The 19,670-nt window shown below is 43.1% G+C and overlaps 2 protein-coding genes across 15 annotated transcripts in view; one reads left to right on the top strand and one right to left on the bottom strand.

Moving 5' to 3' along the window:
* Positions 1 to 12,369, bottom strand: part of SFI1 (SFI1 centrin binding protein) — a 35,085-nt gene extending 22,716 nt beyond the window's left edge. For 3 of the 8 annotated variants that reach the window (XR_012045250.1, XM_072880017.1, XM_072880018.1), the window contains exons 1-9: positions 10,131 to 11,902; positions 9,804 to 9,847; positions 9,161 to 9,242; positions 6,914 to 7,093; positions 5,795 to 5,866; positions 3,438 to 3,545; positions 3,046 to 3,140; positions 1,350 to 1,467; positions 959 to 1,061 (exon numbers count right to left, since the gene is read on the bottom strand). Coding sequence is in view for 7 of the 8 variants with exons in the window: in XM_072880017.1 (XP_072736118.1) it covers positions 959 to 1,061; positions 1,350 to 1,467; positions 3,046 to 3,140; positions 3,438 to 3,545; positions 5,795 to 5,866; positions 6,914 to 7,093; positions 9,161 to 9,242; positions 9,804 to 9,847; positions 10,131 to 10,837 (1,509 nt within the window). In the remaining variant the exon portion in view is untranslated. Of the gene's footprint in view, positions 1 to 958; positions 1,062 to 1,349; positions 1,468 to 3,045; positions 3,141 to 3,437; positions 3,546 to 5,794; positions 5,867 to 6,913; positions 7,094 to 9,160; positions 9,243 to 9,803; positions 9,848 to 10,130; positions 11,903 to 12,112 lie in introns of those variants that run through there. The other 5 variants (XM_072880020.1, XM_072880021.1, XM_072880022.1 and 2 more) reach the window with 5 other exon arrangements.
* Positions 11,949 to 19,670, top strand: part of EIF4ENIF1 (eukaryotic translation initiation factor 4E nuclear import factor 1) — a 23,562-nt gene continuing 15,840 nt past the window's right edge. For 3 of the 7 annotated variants that reach the window (XM_072880031.1, XM_072880026.1, XM_072880028.1), the window contains exons 1-6: positions 11,949 to 12,229; positions 13,252 to 13,375; positions 16,697 to 16,770; positions 17,596 to 17,723; positions 18,291 to 18,580; positions 19,235 to 19,436. In XM_072880031.1, coding sequence (XP_072736132.1) covers positions 12,102 to 12,229; positions 13,252 to 13,375; positions 16,697 to 16,770; positions 17,596 to 17,723; positions 18,291 to 18,580; positions 19,235 to 19,436 — 946 coding nt within the window. In that variant the 5' untranslated portion in view covers positions 11,949 to 12,101. The other 4 variants (XM_072880025.1, XM_072880027.1, XM_072880030.1 and 1 more) reach the window with 4 other exon arrangements.

Here is a 19,670-nt window from a genome sequence, read left to right as displayed (position 1 = left end):
ATGAAATGGACAAAAAGCCACAGTTCCAGTGAAAGAAAGAAAACCACGCTGTTTTCACTTCAACTAAGATGAACAATTTACTGAAGGGGCTGACAAGCTCTCAAGAATATGAAATGCTGGATTGTATTTTCTTACCCCAAAATGGAGATAAACATGCTCACAGAAATTCATTAGGACATAAGAAACGTTGTCTTACCAAGAGGCAAGGTGCTGCCAAACAGCTGACCAGTGCTATCTGGCCTCCTAACAGGCTAGTGAATTGGACCTCTGTGGAGTTCGGCATTCTAGAGAGCTGGATGCAACTACCTTTCATGCCCCGCTCAAAATGCCACAGCTGCAAACTCACACACCTGTTTTCTTTTACCTCTCATTTATCTGTGGCTAGTTTCTCTGGTGGAGAGAACTCTGATACTTTCACTATCATCAAGCATTGTATAAAACAGTAATAATTCCTTTGGCCAGTCTGTTTCCTAGCAAACACAAGACATGGATCCAGTTTGCTTTGCCTAGATTTCTTGTAAATAAATTTATCTTGCACAAAAATTGTTTTGACCTTCTTCATAGAATATCTCAAGTTGGAAGGGACGCATAAGGATCATCGAGTCCAACTCCCTGCTCCTCACAGGACTACTTAAAACTAAATCATATGACTAAGAGCACCATCCAGACACTCCTTGAACTCCGACAGGCTTGGTGCCATGACCACCTCCCTGGGGAGCCTGTTCCAGTGATCAACCACCCTCTCAGTGAAGAACCTTTTCCTAACATCCAATCTGAACTTCCCCTGACGCAGCTTCATTCCATTTCCTCATGTCCTACTATGTTCTTCCATCGTAAGTACTGCAATTTGCAAAGCAAATTAGTATAAGGCCTATTTTTTATTAATCTGCAACGTTAGTCACACACGCATGCAACTTAAATGTTAGAAATGGTAGTAGCTGAAGCTCCTGGGACTTACTCGAAATTGCAGGCTCTGGGCCCAATGCTGCAGAGCCAAAATATTCATTTTATGTCCACTGCAGTTCTGGTAGTGCCGTCTTCTCCACACTGCCCATGATATGCTGCCAAAACAATGTTACAGACATGTTCAAATGCAGGTTCCATAGTCTGGTGCAAGAAATCACCTTCCTCTCACTGGAAAAAGGTATGAACAACAATCTTTTAAATTCACAGTCTATGGGCATACCAGAAGAATTCAGGGAGACACACCCCCCAAAAAGGAAAAAAAAAAGAAAAAGAAAGAAATCGAACATGGAACAAAGTTCCAAGCACAAAAAGATAACAGAACACAGGTAAAAACCCCAGCCTTATGGTCAGTGCCTCTCTGCCTGTTTCCACTCCACTCTTACCGCAAACAGCTTCTTTCCCTGAATGCCAGTGCCACAGACTGCATCGCATGTTTTGTCCTTTGAACATCAACATAAACCAGCCAGCACTGCCAGGTCCTGAGCAATTTTTGCTTCTTTGCTGTGCACAAAAAAAAAATTACAGCATCTTCAGTTCATGCAAGAATCTGGCATTTTTTAACCACTCCATAACACCACTTGTCCCCGACCTCCAGTCCCCTCAGCCTGCAGTGACACCTCGTGGGAAACCCTGAAACAACAGCCACCAGAGCTGCAGCCGCAACCATCCACCCTGGTTGAGGGTGTCACACTGACAAGAATCTGAAACGCTGACAGCATCATGCCACTTGTTCAGAGCAGTGTGAATGATCAGACAATGGCATTGCTTTGTCTTCAGTGCTTACAGGGTATATAATTGTATAACAATATTCAGCCTAACAACCTTATTGTGTAAGAATTACAGGATTTTCTTTGGTTCATTTTTTAAAAAAAAAGTTCATCAGGTTCATCAGTAGCTTTTCAAGAGTTATTCTCTATTACAAGCAGAGAAATCAACCAGAAACAAGTCAAGTTTATTTAGCAGGCTGGTCACGCAGCTAAAAACAGAAGTGGTGTCACAAATTCCAGTTTACCACTTTATGCAGTGCACTGCACTTTCTCCTCACAACAGTCTGGCTTGTCAGAACTGACACTATTGAAGCAAAGTTATTAGAAAAAACATCATTGATTTTTATGCCACTTCACACTTACATTAAAAAAAAAAATCCACTTTTTTTTTTTTAAAGATTTAGTTGTGATCTGGTGAATCAAGTATTAAGCTACCTTAAAACAGGTCACTTTTCTATCTTTTTGACTAAGTAACACACAGCTGCTTCTGTAAGTACTCTTCTGTAAGGCCTCACTCAGCAAGAAAGGAAATCTAGAGAGCCTATCAGTTTGTTTCCAAAGGTGCCAGTCTATATAATATTCTGAGGCTACATTCACACGCAGAGACCAGTTAACTTATTTTGCAAATCAACACAGACCAAAACCACAGTATCATCTTTAAAAGAGGGTCATCCTCCCCGTCAGGGAAACAGATATTCCCTGAAACCTAAGGAAGTTGCAACCAACATAGGGAACTTCATCACCAGGACAAATCCACTGCAGAACAAAGAATCTATGCAATAAGACAAGGGGCACCTCAAAAGCTTGGGCTTCTTTTCAATTGCAAGACACAAGCTGGAAGGAATAGTGAATACAGATAAAATACATGCCATTAATACCACAGGGAATTATTATCTAATTTCTATAGCCACAGTTGATAAGAAAATTCCAATAACACATTCTATCCAAAAATACCTATCTGAACACATATCACAATGAAGTAAAAAAAACCAAACCAAACAAACAAAAAAAAACCCCAAACCACCACCACCCCCAAAACAAACGCCGCAATCCAGAGCAGATGGAGAGGCCCTTAAGCTTATTCACTGGCATCCCTAAATAATTATATAGCTACACAGTAGTGCAAATGGAACCCCCCCTGCCAGCTTTAGACAGACAACCATCTGTACCTAAAAGCATTACACTTCCATAGGGTGGGGGAGGTCAATGTGCAAACACGTACAAGGGACAGAGATTCTGTGTAAATATTTCCCTTGGAAACTCCCATCTCAATATGTCCCCAAATAAAGGTGGTTACCACCACTTCTCTTACCATGAGACTCTGCAACAAAATATTTGTTCCTCTTTCCTTGTTGCTGGCATACATAGGCTCTCCAAGCCTTGAATATCAAATTATGGAGTAAATGCCTGGAAAATGAAAAAAGCACCATTCAGTGAAATAGCTACCAATGCCTAGAAGTAGGATTCTTTCAAGTTCAGTTGCACTCTAAAGGTACATTGGACAGGAAATTTTGCCTTCATCCTAAGACAACAGCAACAAAAAGACGGGAAGAAAAATATGAAAATAAGCAATGAAGACATTACTCTTGGCCTAGAGGTACTGTTGATGTAACTTGCTCACTGGTATTAATAACTCATTCAGAACATAAGGAAAATATCTCATACTGCTATATACACACAATAATAGGAAGTGATTTCACAAACCTGTAATGGCCGTCTGCTCTGAGGCTGAGCTTCCTTTCTCTGCAAACAGTCCACCACTCCTTCCACTCTCCAAAAGTTTTTTGAAGAATCTTCTGGTCATAAAAGCACCTAAACAGTTGAAAGTTTTGGACATGGGAAACTTCATACAGGTTTCCAGGTTGACCACAAATCAGTTTTAATGAAGATTATGCTACCTCTTTTCCAGTCCTGTCTGATTAGCCTAACAGCATCTAGTTGCATTTAAAACACATTACCCTACTGTGACACTTTATTCCAAGACTCTGTGAAGTATGACAAGAAGGAATCAGCTTCCTGACTGTAAATACTTCACAAAAAGTCAAGGAAGGAAAGACAGATGTTGTTAACTGACTTGCCAAATATCAGAGTGCCAGTTGACTTTAGATCTACCTGCATCTTTTACCCTCAGTTCTTTTACTCAAACAACCAGGAGAGTTGATACATGATACATGTATTTTCCTTGCTAATTTTGTTCTTTGTTATTTTAACACAAAATATTTTTATGTGTAGAAATAAATGCAAAAGCTACTTCAGATTTTATAATGCTTTGATATTTCCACTGTGTTCTTAGAAAGACCATGCTGATCTTAAGTCATCCCAAATTTAAAATCTTCCCAAAGAACACTTAAATAGGCTTAAGAACTCCTTCAGCCAGTTGCACATCATCTATGCTAAAAACAAAGCTGTTCACCTGCTCATGTACCTTCTCCTTCCAATGGATGCTAAGCCATGCACAAAATGGATTCACAAGTCACATAATGACCTTCAAATTCTTTAAGCCCAGTACAACAGTCTCTGCTTTTATACCAGACTTAATTAACACATCTGATGAGGTAAGAAGAGATGCTACATTTCAACTGAATTGTGAACAACTAAAAATTCAAATATAGGAGGGTCTGATGAGGGAATCAGGATTTTAATCATCTAACTAAAAATAACGGTCTTAATAGCAATAATAATTGCTATTTCAAGCATTATTTTTTTTTATTTTAAAATATTCTCTCAAATATTTTTCCATGTGGTCAAGACGACCTAGGCAGCAGCCTAAGAACCGGAAAGTCTCATCAACTGGAGTATGAATACTTTCAAAAACTTTCTCATCTCTTTGTATTTGTGATGGAAAGAAGGAAAATAGAAGGACCCATGAAAACATACAAGCTAACAAACAAAAAGCACACAAGCCCAGACTCACAACCTTTGATCACAACTATCCCACTAGCTTAATTAAATTGGGCATGTCTGTAATAACCACAGGATTAGGCCCAGAATACCCAGAGCTCCCTCAGTGAAACACATATGAGTTCTCTCACAAGTTGCAATTCATAGCTACCTACCCCAAGCCAAGTTGCTAAGTCATTCCAAGCACTCAAGCAGAAAAGAAAAAAAAAGAAAAAAATAAATGAGCTATACATTAATTTTTTTGACTTGGTGCATTAACAGAACATTGCAAATAAAAGCTATGGAGAACTGAGGACTCTTAAATCTAAAAAGGCAATTAATTATTGCTTATGTTCCTTGCTGAACTTTATAAAATGTATTTCCACTCATTCTCCTAAAAAAAATAAAATCATCATTGTCCTGAATTTACACACAGCCAAAGTAGTACAAATTCAGTATATGGGATAACAAGAACGGTAAGGTTCACAGGACATCTTCTGTTTACCAATTAAGGCAGACATAGTCAGAATATATTTGATACAGTACAAGGAAACTAGATAACTAAGGGCCTGATCTTATTCTGACTGTAACAAATGCAGGTCTTTCCACTGGGAACTGCTTCAGTTCCCAAGCATGTAGTCAAACAAGAATGAACATGCAAATTAAAGCAAAACAAGAAACAAGTATCAAAGTGTTGGTTTTCAGTAGCTGACAGAACAATAACAACAGAAACGAATTATCTGCCACAGGCATTTCCAAGTCAGACAGATACAAAGCATATATAGATATACGTTAAGAACAACAGCGCAAACGGTATAATGAACTGAATGTCAAGATCTATCTCTAGTTATAACTTTGAAAAATCATTAAATTTAAAGCAGGTATCACAATCATACCCCATCATTTATACGCACGTACAGTTCAACTTCATTAAGACAACCACAATTCCTACGAATTTAGTTAGTAAAGTTTAACAGTGATTATTAAAAACAAACAAAAAGTAGAGCAAGAAGGGTATTCAAAGAAACCTTCAAATGATCTCAAAAGACATCCAAATATTTTCTTGGCAGCCAGTACTCTCTTAGCCCAATGGTACAGCAGTAAACCATACTAAAAAAACAACAAAACACCAACAGAAAAACCCCCAAAACCCCACCCTTGATTTCTGGAACTTTATCTACCTGGCTTTGGAAGGAAGAACTTGTCCAAATGTCTTTTTTGCCCACAGGTACAAGAATTTCCTTGCTAGATACCTGGAATATAAGGAAAGGTTAGTTGTCTTTGTACTCTTCCTCTGTTAATTCCCAGGCAGCAGTAAAAATAGGAACTTTTATACTAGTTTCAGTAATGAAACTAAGGGTCTGGTTTTACACAGATCAATGCATATACAAAATATTTACACCCTGAAATTATTACCTTTAACAGGACTATTCATCAAGCCTAAACAGAGGCCCATGCATCATTGCAAGACTTTAATTGGGACATACTTGTTTAGGAAACCTAGGCAGGTGAAATGTCTTCCAAGCAGCCCACTTACACCCAGTGATACTAATGAGCAGGCTGCTGATTAACTGGGGAGCCTTTTTGTGATTTAGAAGCTATAATATCACTGTTTCCCTGAAGTCAACCTTGAGTCAGACTTGTTTCCAGAATACTTGAGTCAATCGAATGTTTACCCCTGAAACCAGCAGATCATTCTTCTTCCTACCTCCCCCACAGCAGTTCCACTTCTCAGCAAGCTTCTCCAAGTACCAGTTCAACTCACTAATCTGTGATTGTGATATTATCACCCTTTTTCCCCTTTTTTCTCCAAATGGATTTAAGAGTTAATTGGCTCACAGAGGGCCACAATAAGCAGCAAAGCCAGCAGAAGGTAATTAATTAAAGCACACAGCCATGAACAGGACCTCCCTCTTTCAGCAAGTCTGAGTTGCTAGATCAGTCCCACTTCTTCAACAAATATTAGGCTTTTAATCTCTAAACAGTTACCATCCCCCCTTTGTCGAGATTCCTTCAACAAACAAAAGTAGTAAAGAAACACAAGAGGAGGGCAAGACTAAATCATTATACCTGGCAGTTCCCTATCAAAGCATATTGTTAAATAGCCATTTTTTAACTTTACATTAGAAAACCAAAAATGTACAAAATCTGACTGTGCCAATGCATGTCCTCAAGTTACCCCAAGACATCTTCAGAACTGTCTGGCGTGCCTTAGCCTGCACTTGTGCTACTAAAAACAGACTTCTTTAGGTCTGATCCCTCTGCTCCATTCAGTGAAAATCATGTTTTGTACTTATCACCTGATTTGGAATTCTTTTAATCTTCTTCCTTGATGCCAGGTATACCCAACTTGATCCAGGTTGTCATGACCTCTGTCCTGAAATTGATGTCTGGCAGACTGGGGAGCAATAGATTGCCCAGTTGCCTGCAGCTGACACCTAGGTAGTTGTTGGATTTCATGCATCTTCAGAGATTTTGAACTTAAAAGGAAAGAAGAAATATTTTGTGTAAAACTATATTAGCTGCAAAGAAGTGGCATTATTTCAATAAATTAATCTATAACAAAGGTATACAATCACATAAAGAAGCTGACAGCTACAAGATGTTAAAACACATTTATTGCCTCTTTATCAGGCATTTTTCACTATCTGGAATTGTAAAGTTGTTTCCCCAAGACAAGCAGGAAGACACATTTCGGCACAATCATGTGACAGACAATTCCTTTCTCCTCTAAAGTTGAAATAAAAAAGAACTAAAATGCATTTGTGCTTCCCCTCCCATGTGTGTACATACAGTGTGCCCTTACAGGGAAGATTTGAATGTGTTTTTCTGCCTTTTATTCTCGAACGTATCAAGGTATTCTGTCTATTGCTGAAAAACTCTCTTGAGGACTAGGGAACTGAAGTGAGAATTTCCCATTTTAACATGAAATGCACTTATATATACAGTTCTTTTACAAGGAATGCTTTCCTAGTTTTGCTCATATTTTAATTAAATGTGTTTCTTCTTTAAAAAAAACCTAAAAATCCCTTCCTGTTTTTACATATTCATCATTAAAAAGCAAAATTAGGCATATTTTTCCATCATACAGTTTACTTTCACATGTAGTTCTAATCTGAAAAATAACAAATATGTTTTTAGGAATTGTAAGTATTTTGTCTTAGTAGTTTTCTGAAAACAAGAATGATAAAAAAAATCTAACCAGATATAACTTGCTGAACCAGTTGTATTGAAGCTTTCCCAAAACAAATACTGCCACCACCCTGAAAATTTGCACGTTAGAACCACAAACACATTCTTGAACTCCATAACAGGCAACAGAAGAGGATAGTCTGAAGTCTTACCCTAATAATCACCTGAACTGAGCTAGGAAAAACATGGCTGCAGCCAGAAAAAAAATGTTGGTTCCACGAAGTTATTGGAACAGCCCGTACTAGTAAGTTTCAGAACTTCAGCTGAATAACCTCTCACGGTATCAACAACAAATCATTGGGGGGGAAAAAAAACAACAACAAAACCAAAACCCAAACTCAAACACACACAAAAAATCTCATAGGAGGAAATACAGTATTTTTGGCTTGTTCCAGCAAGCTGTAAGGATCTAAAACAAAGCTAATGAAAGAAATAAACCCTACATTTTGTGAGAGAGAGAAATTCTTGTCCTCCTATAAAGTATTATTTGAATGTTTTCTGAAAGAGGTGGGCTGCATCCGGCAGACAGGAAAATTCTGTTCATGTCAAGATGTGCAGTTAAGGCATCTGTATGCGTTTTTGAAGAAAAGAGTTTCAGGCACTTTTAAATTTATGCAGAACAGCTTTCAGCACAAGTTCTTGTACATGTCTATTAGGCCCAATTCCCTTTAAAACCATCTAATCTGCTCTAAAGGTAAACCTGGTCTGACCGTATGCAATGACAATGTAACACAAAGTATGTAGTCCAAAAATCAAGCTCGGGTAGAACACATAAAAGTTTTGTATTAAAGTCTAAGGCATGTGTCTACTTAATGATTTTCCAATGTATGTAGTTTTTAACATTATTCCTAAATTTGAAGCACTGTATGTGCTACACATACGTAGCGATGACAGCCCATGTCCGCGAGAATTTGTCAAGTAACTATGAAAAATATGAGTCAAAGAAGGATCATTTCTGCCTTGTAAAGTTAGAAAATAAAAGCATGGGAAAAATAAGAGAACTGACTATCACAGAATAAATCTGTGGCTGGACCAACAACTACATCCAAATATCTTATGTTCCAGTCTAATACCTCAAGCTCAAGAACATCATTTTTATATTTGAATGTTATGATAATGTAAACCCACATTCATGATGGGTTCAGGGGTGGGGATGGTATGTTTGTTTGTTGGGTTTTGTTTTGTTTTTAAGAGGAACACTTTCTGGTTAATAATGTTCCATAGACCAATAAGCCCTCATATGAGAATAACTCAACTTTCCTCGGTCCCATGGAATGCACAAGATGTCATAATTAAAAAAAAAAAAAAAATTACAGCTGAGGTCTGTAACAAGGTAGCATCTTATTATTGCTTACCTGCTTCTGGATTTCTCCATTTTGCTACAGTTCCAAGTCTGCAGTAAACAAATGTATTCTGCACGGGAATGTTGCATATTAGCTTTGGACAAAGCAGAAATCAGTTCCTGTTATTTGTGATTAATCCATCACATGTATCTATGCTAACTGCAGTCTGTATCTTAACAATGACAGGAATTCCACTCACTCCACCTGCATACAAATAGCATAATGCAATTCTAGATGTTTAAGATGAAAAGCATCTGTCTGCACACTCACAGCCTTGCTGACGTGAACGATGCTGTGCTGACATAATCTATTAAATCTATAAAGTCATAAAACTTTGAATCCTAAGATGGCAACTGTGCCTATCTAAATAAAGCTGTGCTAGAAAGATGCTATTAAAAGGAGATGACCCTAAGTTACATTCCTGTTTAGAAATAAATGAACAAACAAGGGTGGCAAAATCAGTACCTAATCAAACTGACCCCTTTTCACTTTTTTTTTTTCAACTGCTAAGCTTCTCTCCCTTCATAAACACATAGAAATGAAGAAAACAGTGAATTCCACCCAGCTCCAGCAAGAACTTCTGTATGCACAGCACCTTCCACCTGCCAAAGGTGTCAGGGAGAATAAGACTCTGTGAGAAAGCACTTGGACTTACGATCAACAATCTCCTTGTAAGCATGACAGCCAAAGTGGACATTTCTATAAGCAAGGTTTGAGGTGTGACAGAAAAAAACAAAAGCAAAAGCTTACTGCAGTGAATCTGAGTTTGCCTGCACGAAATTCCTTTCGGCAGAGGAGAATTATAACCTCAACATTTTTTGTGCTTATGGACAAACACTCAAGAACCACACGATGCTGCTCTAAAACTCAGCCTTGAGGCGCTGGAGGCCGTGGCCGCGGTGCCCGCCTCCCGAGCCACCCAACTAACGGACCCTGCCGCCCCCCCGCCGCCGGCTCCCGCCCCGCTGAAGGCGCTACGGACCCCGCAGCCAACGCGGCGCAGCCTCCCCCTCGGGACCGGTGACGGCTGGGCGAAGGCAGCGCCGCACGGGGCACCGGCACCGCGCCCCTCGGGAGGCTCGGGGCGGCCCCGCAGCGCCACACGGAAGCCGGCGAGCAGCAGCGGCAGCCCGGGGGCTCTGCCCTCCCTAACCGAGACGTCCCTGCTCTCGCTGACACCCGCGCAGCCCCGCCTGCCTCCGCAAGCCGCCTCCAAGGGGGCCGGACAGCAACGGCAGCGCCGGCCCCACCGGGAGGAGCGGGAGGCGACGGGCGCCCTGAGGGAAGGCGCAGGAAGGCGCGGCGCGGCCGGACGCGCTCCTCACTCGCTGCCTGCCCGCCCTCACAGCGAGAAACAAGCCCTGCCCGCCACCACCAAGAGGGGCCGGAGCGCCGCCCGCCCCCCTCGGCGGCAGCGCCGCAGCGCCCCCCGGCGGCGGGGAGGGGCGCGGCCCGTCGGGAGCGCTGCCCGGTGGGCCCGCGGCCCCCGCGCCGGTACGGGCCGGCCGAGGCTGCGCTGACCTTGAGCCCTCGGGCTGCCCGGGGGCGCAGCCACCGCCAGGACAAATATTTGTCGGCTTCAGACGTAAACCGCAGTCCCGAGCAGCGGGAAAGGGGCATACGTGTGCCATGGCACTGAACTGCTGCTGACGCTGCACTGCGAATGAAGGAAAACAAGTATTTTGCCATTTCTGTTTGCCACTGCTGCGAGTGTCCAGTAGCCAGTGCCTTACAAAGGATGTGCCTTTAGGAACTTAAAAAATAGTCTTTCAGCTCACGGTAGCGATGTGTACAAAAGCTACAGCGAAACCCAGCGCTGCTCAGGCCCTCTCAAGGCCAGTGCCTGCCGCATCTCCTAACGGCCGCCCGGCAAGAGGCTCATGGCCCGCTGGCTGCTATCGAGTCTCACTTTGTATTTGTTTGAATAGCAAACTCAGTAGGAGAAACTTCATCATAGTTACAATGCTATCTTATTTATAAGACAGCACTTTGTCATTTAAGAAAAGAAAGAGAAATGTTTATTTCTGCTTCATTCCACAGATAACCAGTTTTTAATACTGGTATTCAACTTCATTAGAGACCAGGGAAGAAAATGTTTTATTCACCAGATCCTGCAGGCACTTCCTTGCTCCTACACAGACCTCTCTGCCAAAGCAGTTTGGAAAACCAGGGCCTCCGCTGCATTTCTGTGTGGTACTGGGGATGCGGGTGCCGAGACAGCACTGTCCCACGGCTCCGCAGGCAAATGGAGCAAGCGATCTTGCTCACTAAATGAATTCCTTAAACTGATGTTGAAAACCATTTCTGCTCCTTATTATCAACAACTAAAAGATCTGTCAGGTGCTTCCAAATAAGCTACTCTGCTCACTACACCAATTTTCTTCCTGCTGTCTCCTGGAAACGCCAAATTTCACTTTTGACAGAAGACTGACAGAGCGTGTTTTAAAATACATACCACCTGACAGGACAGTGTGTGTGAGGCACTGGAATTTTATGCCTGTGCTCCTGTTGGCACCTCACCGCCGCCGCCCCCGTGCGAACGGGCGGAGGGCAGGCTGGGGCGGCGGAGGAAGGCCCTGTCAGACCCCCCCTCACCCTCCCGCGGGGGACGCGCCGCTCACGGCGGGAACACGAAGGCGCTCGGCTTCAGGCGGGCGCTGACGGGGAGACTTCCCCGAGCCCGTAAATGACTCCGTGCAAGCGTGTGTACGAGGCGGGGGAGAGCCCGACGAACGCGTAACGAAGCTGTCAGCCGCGCCGCCCGCCATCGCCGCCGGCGTCGAGCTCGGCCCGAAGCGCTGAGGGAGCCGCGCTCGCCCCGCCGCTTCCCGCCCTTCTTTCATCCCGCAGCCGCGGGCCTGCGGCGGCGCGGCGACACGTCCCCTGCCCACCGCGGGGTCGGCGTCGGCCCCAGCCCCGGCCCCGCTGCCGCCCGGTGCCCCGCGGCCGGCACATGGCGCGCACCACGTCCCACCGCCGCTGCTCCCGGCGGCCGCCTCCCCCGCAGGGCTGCCCGCCGAGAGTGCCTGCGGGCCCTCGGGGCGCCCCGAGCCTTTCCTCACCCACCGCAGCGCTCGCAAGGTGAGACGACGGCTCGGTGGGCTAGCCCGCGGCGCGGACACGCCGCCAGGCGGGGGGGGGGAGCGCGGCCCCGCCGCCGCCGCCCGCCTTTCCCAGTCAGGCGCCGCGCGCGGGAGCCCCGGTGCGCGCGCCCGCCGCCGCGCCTGCGCGCGGGCCATTAAATGGGTGCGGGGTGGGTGGCGGAAGGCCCCGGTTACGGCGGCTGAGGAGAGACAGAGTCGGGCGAATAGGGAGAGGGCGCGCGAGCCAGCGCGGAGGGGGCCGGAGCCGCGCGAGCGGAGGCGGGCGGGGGACGGCGCCGGCCCGGTGCGCGTGTGGCGCGTAAGGAGGACGAGTGCGGCGCAGGGCGCCGCCGGGGGGGCGGGCAGGGGCGAAGCGGAGCCGGTGGCCGGGAGCAGGAAACGCCGCGGGCGGCGGTAAGGCCTTCAGCGGAGCGGAGCGCCGTCGGGAGACCCGCCGCCGGCGCGGTGAGTACGGCCGCCTGGGCGCAGGGCTGGGGGCGGCGGCGGCGGGGCCGCCGGCGCAGGTGAGGATCCGCTGAGTCACCTGCCCCGCCGCCGTCCTCCTCCTCGGCTCCGGTGCTTTGGGACGGGGCCTCGGCCGCGCCGCGGGCCGCGCTGCCCCGGCGCCACGCGAGAGGCGCCCGTCCCCTCCGGGCGCCGCGGGGGGGGGTCCCGACGGCCCCGCTCCCCCCTCCCTCCCCCCCCGGCCCTGGCGCTCGCCGCCTCTTCTCCCGGTCGTCCCCACGGAGGGATCTTTGTTGTGCTGAAGCTGGTTAGGAGCTGGGCTGCTGTTGTGGGGCGTAGGGCCGGTCTGGCTGGGCTCCGGGAGCGGGTTAGATCTTTCAGCGAGAGCTGCTTAGCTGGAGCGGGGGAAGCTACAAGTAGAAAAAAAGGCACCGTTAGGGAATGCGTTTGTATCTCTGTTGTATTTAAGTGCTAAATAGTCTTGGGCTGGAAGGAAAATGCACCCGCTAGAAATGTATGTCTCAAAATCTGATGGCTTGGTTTTGTTTTAATTAGGTCCGTGGTCAAAGGCCTTGAAGTAACCATGGATAAAAGAGGAGGCATAACAGAAACTGAAAATGGTGATGCTTTCCTGGAGTTGAACAGAATTACAACAAAATACCCACATCGTTACACAAAGGTTAGCTCTCTCCCCTTTCCTCTTAAAGTTGTGTATGGAGCTGTTGGTCCCAGGAGTAGAGTGGGCAGTGGAGGCTCCTGTGAGAGGGAAGCAGAAAGGTGAAGGCTGAAAAGCCTTTGCCTGGATTAGGATTTGCAAGAGGGTATAAAATGAGCAACTTGTTAAATGTGATGTAGTTGTGCAGTCCTGTCCTTGATATACTTTTGATTCCCACCACCTCATTTTAATATCTGAGCACCTCACAGCATGTGCTGGAGAGATTATGGTAGATACTGAAGTATGTTGTTCTACCAGCTTTCTTAAGCACTTGCACTTCATAGTTCCAGTTCTAATTTCAGGAATGTTCCTTTAAGAAGTTGACCAAAATGTTTCCTTATAGTAGATGCCACTTTCTTGGACCAAGTAGCACACCAGATCTTATCAGGACCTTTAACGTGTTTACTAAGATGCCTAGGATTTACTAGGATTGCTCATATTTGGTTGCTGGAAGCCTAAGCATTTATGACTCCAACCAATGCTTAGTGTTAAAACTTTAACACAGGTGCTCTTGTTTAGCTGTAATACCTAAATATATGCATGAGTGGAAGAACAATAACTCAAACTTGCAAATAAAGATTATTTCAATACTAAGTGAATTTGATATGCCATGGGGTTTAAGGTTCAAATCTTGTTTGGGGTTTTGGTACCACTGTTGAAACATGCTTTTAGAAAGAGTCTTTAATGGTGGCTGATTTTCTGATTGCTGAAAGCTGTAGGAACAGGTGGTCATTGCTTTGTGGAAATCTATTAAGATACTTTGCAACAAATGGCCTGAAGTGTGGAACAGGGTGAGATGGTGTACTGTTGCTGACTGTGTTATCTTACTTGAGGAATTCTGAACTGTTAGCTTCCTAGTAGGTTGTTTTTTTAAAAGAAAAAAAAATATTGTTGTGGCTCTGTTCTGTTGAGATAGCAGGGCTAGCTCATTTTAACTAGACATCAACAATAAACCAAGTACTCCAGAACTGGCAAAACTTACATGGGAATAGTATGGCTTTCTAATTCTCTGTAACTTCTTAGCAAAGATGTACACTTAACCTTCTCGGATGCAAAGTATACTGTTGTTCAGACCTTCTTATTCAATTAACTCTAAAGTGAAGGGGAGCAGCTGTTTTTAAACTTTGCTGTTGGTAAAGTGGTATCTATACTTGCTCAGTCTTGCCTAACTCCTCTCAAGAGTACTAACTGAATGCACCTTCAAATTCTACTTGCTTGTTGGTGCAATATTCAGCTAGTGCTGGTGGTAGCTGTACACTGAAACAGATGCATTTGTAGCTTCAGTTTTGTTAACTCAGTACCTATAGTTTCTGAGCAGGATAAAGTTGCAGAACTAGTGCCAGAAAGCAGCTAGTCTTGTTTATCTGTTGGTTTCCAAGGAGTCTAAAGTCAAGAAACACCAGAAATCAATCTGTGTTAAAATATCTTGCATCATATGTTTGGTTTTTTTTTTTACAAGTAGCATCTTAAATATAGCTGGTTTAAGGTGCTCATGTAATCAACATCATAAGCCATTTTCACATGATCCAGTTTCCTACTAATTAAGGATGGGAGGTACACTGTTTCAGGACATGTGCTCCTGATTTGGAGAGGGGACTGATTTCTTTTAACAGTTTATATTCATCTACTACCAGTAGGAAAACAGTTGGCTCATACTATGAATCCTTCTAAACTGTTTGAATAAAGCTGTTTAATAACAGCTAAACACACTTTTCCCCCACCCACTTAAAAGTACTAGTGTGTGAATTAAACAAAAAAAATCCCAAAACACACTCTGGAAGTGCCAGTGTTAATCTCCTCTATTATGAAAGTGTTGGATAGTCCAAGCTGTGTCTTTTCTAGTTCTTTGGAAGTTGTTGCTCCAAGGGCACACAGCTAATGAGTGAAAGCCAAGAAACAATTCAAATTTTCCTCACTTCAATGGAAGAATTGCAATAGGATCTGATTGAGAGTCTATGGACTCCCTCTTGTGGCCAAAACAATAGTCAATTTCAAGTCTGGTGATGGACAGTGCTGTTAATACTTGGGATATCTCCATCAGGCTATGATAGTATTACAGCACTGATGTTCCTCATAGATCAAGGTTTATTTTGGGAAGCTGTGGGCAGAGAGGCCAGTCTCCCTCCCTTTAATGGAACTCTTTTTGCTGAAGAGTAGTGCAGGGTGATGCTTGGATATATATGTATGTGTGTGTGCATGTTAAGGTTTTGTCCAGCTACCAAGCTGCCATCTGGAAACTTTCAAGTATCAAGTTCACACAGCTAATTAACTGATTTTAATCACATGGGGGTAATGATGTAAAAGCTCTAGAGGATATTGTGTTCTTGGGGAAAAAGGCAAAGAGATTTCCTTCTTCAGTTTGGCTGATGTGTGGTGTCTGCTGTTAGGATTTCTTTATCCTTCCAGCTGCCCACTGATTTCTGCACAGTTCCAAATCAATTCAGTACAGTTGGGAGTGAGGCAGATTGAAGAAAGGTCATTTAGGGAGAATAAGTAAGTTTATTAGAAATGTGCATCTTGACTGCAGCCAAGGTAATGATGATTCAAAGCACTGATGGTCGCACCATTAATAATACTTTTTGAATGTAGCAAGCTGTGGTGAAACTGTAGATTGATTACCAGTCTGCCTCAAATGACTAACTGCTCAGGGGTATGCAGTAGTAAACTAAGGACTGCATTTGAAAGCTGGTAGAAAGTGGGAAAACTGAAGTAATCATTCAGCATTGATTTGGTGTTGGGTAGAGTGGATAATCGTATAACATGCATTTAGATATCTTGGAACTGGTGGTGGTCAGAAATGGCAAGTTTGTCTGGAATGTCCAGATCTGTGTTAGTAACTGGTATTGTGGTAACGCTTTTTTTACCTGCTGAATCTTACCTGGCATTAAACATAGCAATTTTGATTCCATCTTGAGAACTTACTAGCTCCAATATCAATGGTGCCCGTCTTGCTTATAAGCTGGACTTATAATGTCCAGGGAAGTGAAGAGGTGAACATGTGTGATGTGAGCAGCCTTTGAAGTCTTAACGAGGACTGAACCTGACCTAGTAAGACTTAGTGCTTCAAATAAGTGTTTGCTCAGTGTCCACTGGTAGAAGAATTGAAAAATAAACTTGCTGTCTAATGTCAACTTTTCACTGCAGTATTTCACAGGAAATGAAACAACATATTGGGAAACTTGGGTTGTCAAAACACTAAATTGAACAGGCAGTCTGGAATAGATATTTTGAGTCACTTGAATCTTGCCTGGGTGAGAATTGGAACTAACTTCTTCCTTTTTCTAGGAGGAACTGCTGGATATTAAAGAGCGTCCCTACTCTAAGCAAAGACCTTCTTGTCTTTCTGAAAAATATGACAGGTATTTTCTTAATTATACAAAAACTGTATACATTTCTTTCAAAATAAAAGTTTAAATTGCAAAAAATCCTTGGCTAAGAGTGCACTTATGGTGATGCAAGATATACATGCTCCAGTGTTTAGTGTATGACACTGTTTTCAGAAGTACTAATCTACTAGGAAAGGCTTACTGCTCCAGCTAGGAATTTTGTGCTTTGAACAAAGATTATAATGTAAGATCCAGCAGAAAATAACTTCACACAACACAAGTCTTACAGACTTGCAGGAAAAGCTACCAAGCATATACATGGCTGTACAGCACAAACTGACTAGGTCATGTTGCAACAAGCTGACTGGCTTGATGGATTACTCTCCCATGTTGACAGCGTACCTCATTTAAAAATGAAGGTGAGAGTGTTCTTGGCTTGTGTTTGTAAGTTTGCTAAACAGCAGTATCTTTACTATTTAGATTAATTTATTGTACAAGTAAGTACAAGATTGAGGTAAAATTTTCTGAATGCTTAAGAACAGCGGCACATGATCTACTTAAGCCATTTTTCAGTGTACCAGGCAAACTTCACCAGTAACTAGTGGGACAGTATGTCCATATGTTGTCTCTCTTATAATCTGATGCTGGCTATTATACTTCCTTACTGTTACAGAAAGGATCCAGAATACCATGTATGATGAAATGAAGTATGGTAAGGCAAAGATTTAGAACTTGGATATGAAAGATATTTCACTCGTACAAATTGCTAGTCAGTGAATGCTAGGTTTTCAGCAGAAGTCCTATGAATTATTTATTAGACTACAAGTAGCAAGCAATCCTGCAATTTTATTTTCATAGTGATGGTGTCTGGGATCCAGAGAAGTGGCATGCATCTTTATATCCGAGTTCAGGAAGAACTTCACCAGTGGAAAGCTTTAAAAAAGATTTGGATTCAGATCGGACTTCTCTTATGCGTAGGATAGTAGGTAAGTGCATTCTTACAGCACAAGAGTCAAAACTGAACATAGGCTGTTGGCAAAACCTTTCCTTTGGGATGACACAAATGAGACTAAACAAAGTGTCTCTGAAAGTTGTTTGACTGCATAGAATAAGTGTCAAGGAAATCTTGGTTGCTCCAACTATAGCCTAGTTTCTGGTAACTTTTATCTAAGAACAAACTTAGTAGGATATAATAACTGACTGCTACCTATTCTTGCTATATAATAGTAAATGCATATGTAATAATGCAAGTGCAGGGGACAATTTCCCTACAATTCAAGACTGAGTACTTAGAAGGTCTATAGTGGGAAAGCAGGTACTTCCTAGGGGGTTGTAATGATTCCTCAATATCCAACTGTAAATTTAATTTTTTTTTCCTCTTCACTTCCTGTGGTCTCAGCTAGATTAGCTTCACAAAAATAAATTAGTGTGTTCCTTCAAAAAGCTCTGGGATAGCAGCAGGGCTATGGAACAGAAGGCTATTATACAGATAACTAGCTTGTATTTACTAATACATTAAATTCAGTGCTCTTTGTGTGGTCTTTGACTTGTAGATCCGAGAGAGCGAGTGAAAGAAGATGACTTGGATGTAGTCTTAAGTCCACAAAGGCGAAGCTTTGGAGGCGGCTGTCACGTAACTGCAGCTATTAGCTCACGTCGAGCAGGGAGCCCATTAGAAAAGGAGAATGATGGTGTCCGTGTTATTGGTGGCCGTAGGATTGGCAGTGGAAGAATTATCTCTTCTCGTAACTTTGATAAAGACCACCGGGGTGGTGAAAAAGACATACGTGATTCTAGAGATGCAAGAGATCGTGAGAGGGACTACAAAGATAAACGCTTTAGGGTTTGTTCTTTCTTTTCCTGATTGCATGTTAAATCAGAGGTTTTGGACGCTTTGCACTAAAAGCAACAGGGGCAGGTTAACTGCATACAGCAGTTGAGTGTTCTGTGCAAGCAGGCTGTTTCTTCTTAGAAGTGCCTTTATGGTTTAAAGGGTGAGCGCTCAGAACTTCAGAAACTTAGCTTTCAATCCTTCTGACAGATCAACTGGGATGCATCTAATACTATGTATCTTACAAACCTCTCCTGTGGTAGACTTAATAGCAAGATATTCAAAAGTCTAATAGTTTGTTCAAGGTTCTTGACCTAGTAGTTGTCAGCGAGCATTGTCTTTAACCTCAGCAGATGGAAGCTTTCCATGCTTTCAGGCATTTTTAAGGAGAAAAAAAAGAGGAACTACTAGCCTACCTCTCAGGATACAAAACTGAGTTTATATAGGCACTTGCAGACCAATAGTCTTCAGTATAATAAAGCAGAAATTCAGCTGTGAAGTTTTTAAAATTTGAAAGCTTACTGAGCATGCTGAGTATGCATTTAAACCTTAAAAAAAAAAACACACACAGAACTGGTGTGAAAAGGTTGTTATTTGCTTTGGAGGTCAGGAATGAATCTTATGAAACAGAATTTAATGGTTAATGTTTTTAATATCCCACTTCAGAGGGAATTTGGTGACAGCAAACGTGTCTTTGGGGAGCGAAGAAGGAATGACTCTTACACTGAAGAGGAACCTGAGTGGTTCTCTGCTGGTCCTACAAGTCAGTCTGAAACCATTGAGCTCACAGGCTTTGATGATAAAATTTTGGAGGAAGATCACAAAGGCAGAAAGCGTACAAGACGACGTACAGCCTCACTAAAAGAAGGTAATGGCAAATTTGACAAAAACTTTGCCTGTCTGCTAGTATGGCATATTGCTGGATATGGAGTTGCTTGTTATAGATCCAGGCGAGTGTAAAGAATAATGCAGTTTATCAATCTTTAATCTTAAACTTGCATAGCTTTTGGTCATCCTGAAGCACAAGACATAAGGCCCATGACTGATCTTTCAGATTGCAAATACCTTTAAGTGATAAAATACTATTGTTCCAAAAGAAAGG

This window comes from Ciconia boyciana, chromosome 15 (genome assembly GCF_034638445.1).
Source record: "Ciconia boyciana chromosome 15, ASM3463844v1, whole genome shotgun sequence".
Taxonomy (NCBI): domain Eukaryota; kingdom Metazoa; phylum Chordata; class Aves; order Ciconiiformes; family Ciconiidae; genus Ciconia; species Ciconia boyciana.
The sequence above is the reverse complement of the archived record's forward strand: the minus strand, read 5'-3'. Positions and strand labels throughout refer to the sequence as shown.